Consider the following 1,695-nt stretch of genomic DNA (forward strand, 5'->3'; position numbering starts at 1 on the left):
AGAGAGAGAGAGAGAGAGAGAGAGAGAGAGAGAGAAGAGAGAGAGAGAGAGACGGGGAGATAGAGTGGTGAAAGAGAGAAGAAAAAGAAAGCATGCGAGAGCGTAAGAGCGTCTGCGCGCCTGTTAAACACGCAGCGCCATCTACCGGCGCCGTCGGCAGACGCTCCCGCTAACCGCTCGTGCACGTTGCAGGTCGCGACTGGACAGTGGCTCCATCGAGTGGCAGCGAGTGGCGGGCAGCCTGGAGGAGCTGATAGATTGGGTGCGGCTGCGGCAGCTGACGCTCAACCACGAGAAACCTGTGAAGGGAGACGGGGAAGCCGTGGAACAGCAGGTAAGGAACCTCCTCCCCTTCTCCTCTATCCCAGCCTCCTCCCCCTCTCCTCTATCCCAGCCTCCTCCCCCTCTTCTCTATCCCAGCCTCCTCCCCCTCTTCTCTATCCCAGCCTCCTCCCCCTCTTCTCTATCCCAGCCTCCTCTCCTCTCTACCGTAGTCTCCTCCCCTTCTTCCCCCACTCCCCTCCTCTGTCTCGCTCCCTCCCTCAGTTCCCCATAATAACTTTAACCCCTTCCCCTTCATCTCTCTCTCGTCGTCTCCTCTCTCCCTCTCCATCTATAACCTTCCCTCTCGTCTCTCTCTCTCTCTCTCTCTCTCTCTCTCTCTCGATCTCTCTCTCTCCTCATCTCTCCCTCTCACGTTCGCACTTATGTCCCTCCTCCGTCCCGTCTCTTTCAGCGGGCGTCTCTCTCTTCCTCCCGCATCTTAACTTTAAACGCCTTCCCCTTCATCTCTCTCTCATCTTATCTTCTCTCTCTCTCTCCCCCCACTCAACTTTAAGCCTTTCCCTTTCCTCTTTCTCTCTCTCCTCTCTCTCCTCCCTCTCTCATCTTAACTAACCCCTCCCCTTCCTCTCCGCAGGTCACCACGCACAAGGCGATCATGCAAGTTGCTCGAAGAGAAGCGCCCCCTGGTGACGCAAACCCTCGCCACCGGGCGGCGCTGCGTCGACGACCTCGGCTCGTTCTCCCGTCGCCGCGGCGACGATGACGAGGAGGAGGGCGTGGCGGAGGGCGCGGCGGAGGAGGCGGGGGAGGAGGCGGCGCGGCGCGTCGGGGAGGAGCTGCGGACGCTGGAGGAGGAATGGCAGCGGCTGGATCGCGATGCGGACCACTGGCAGACGTACCTCGACGACGTTTACACGGTGAGAGCGCGCGGCGACGACCTCGTTATGACCCCGCGACGACCCCCGCGGTGACCCCGCAGTGACCCCTCTCCCTTTTTTGATCTTCCAACATAGCAGATGTGTACATGTGTACGTGCGTGCATATGTGTGCGTGCGTGCGTGCGTGCGTGCGTGAGTGAGTGTACATACATGTACTTCACCTCCCTCCCTCCCTCTCTCTCACACACAACACCACAGAAGCTGTGTATAATACATGTATACTTGTATGCGTCTGACCTCTTCNGGAAGAGAGAGAGAGAGAGGGAGGGAGAGAGAGAGGAGGGAGGGAGAGAGATAGGAGTGAGAGAGGAGCGGGAGAGAGAGAGAGGACGGAGGAGGGAGAGGAAGAAGGAAGCCGATGGTTACCTTGTGCGAGGGAGTCCTGCTCGGGAAGCTTCTGACGGAGCTGTCTCAGCCGATCATCCAGCGCCGCTTGCAGCGCCCTCCAGCGTTTGTTTAACTCATTAAGCTT

General features: G+C 59.0%; 1 protein-coding gene across 1 annotated transcript in view; it reads left to right on the plus strand.

Moving 5' to 3' along the window:
* The window catches only part of LOC106819694, a 10,933-nt gene extending 9,885 nt beyond the window's left edge, over positions 1-1,048 (plus strand). Inside the window, exons 2-3 of the mRNA XM_014824294.1 lie at positions 193-334; positions 920-1,048. Of these exons, the coding sequence (XP_014679780.1) occupies positions 193-334; positions 920-1,048 (271 nt within the window). The remainder of the gene's footprint in view (positions 1-192; positions 335-919) is intronic.
* Positions 1,049-1,695: the final 647 nt, after the last annotated feature.

This window comes from Priapulus caudatus, unplaced genomic scaffold (assembly GCF_000485595.1).
Source record: "Priapulus caudatus unplaced genomic scaffold, Priapulus_caudatus-5.0.1 Scaffold4065, whole genome shotgun sequence".
Classification (NCBI taxonomy): Eukaryota; Metazoa; Priapulida; class Priapulimorpha; order Priapulimorphida; family Priapulidae; genus Priapulus; species Priapulus caudatus.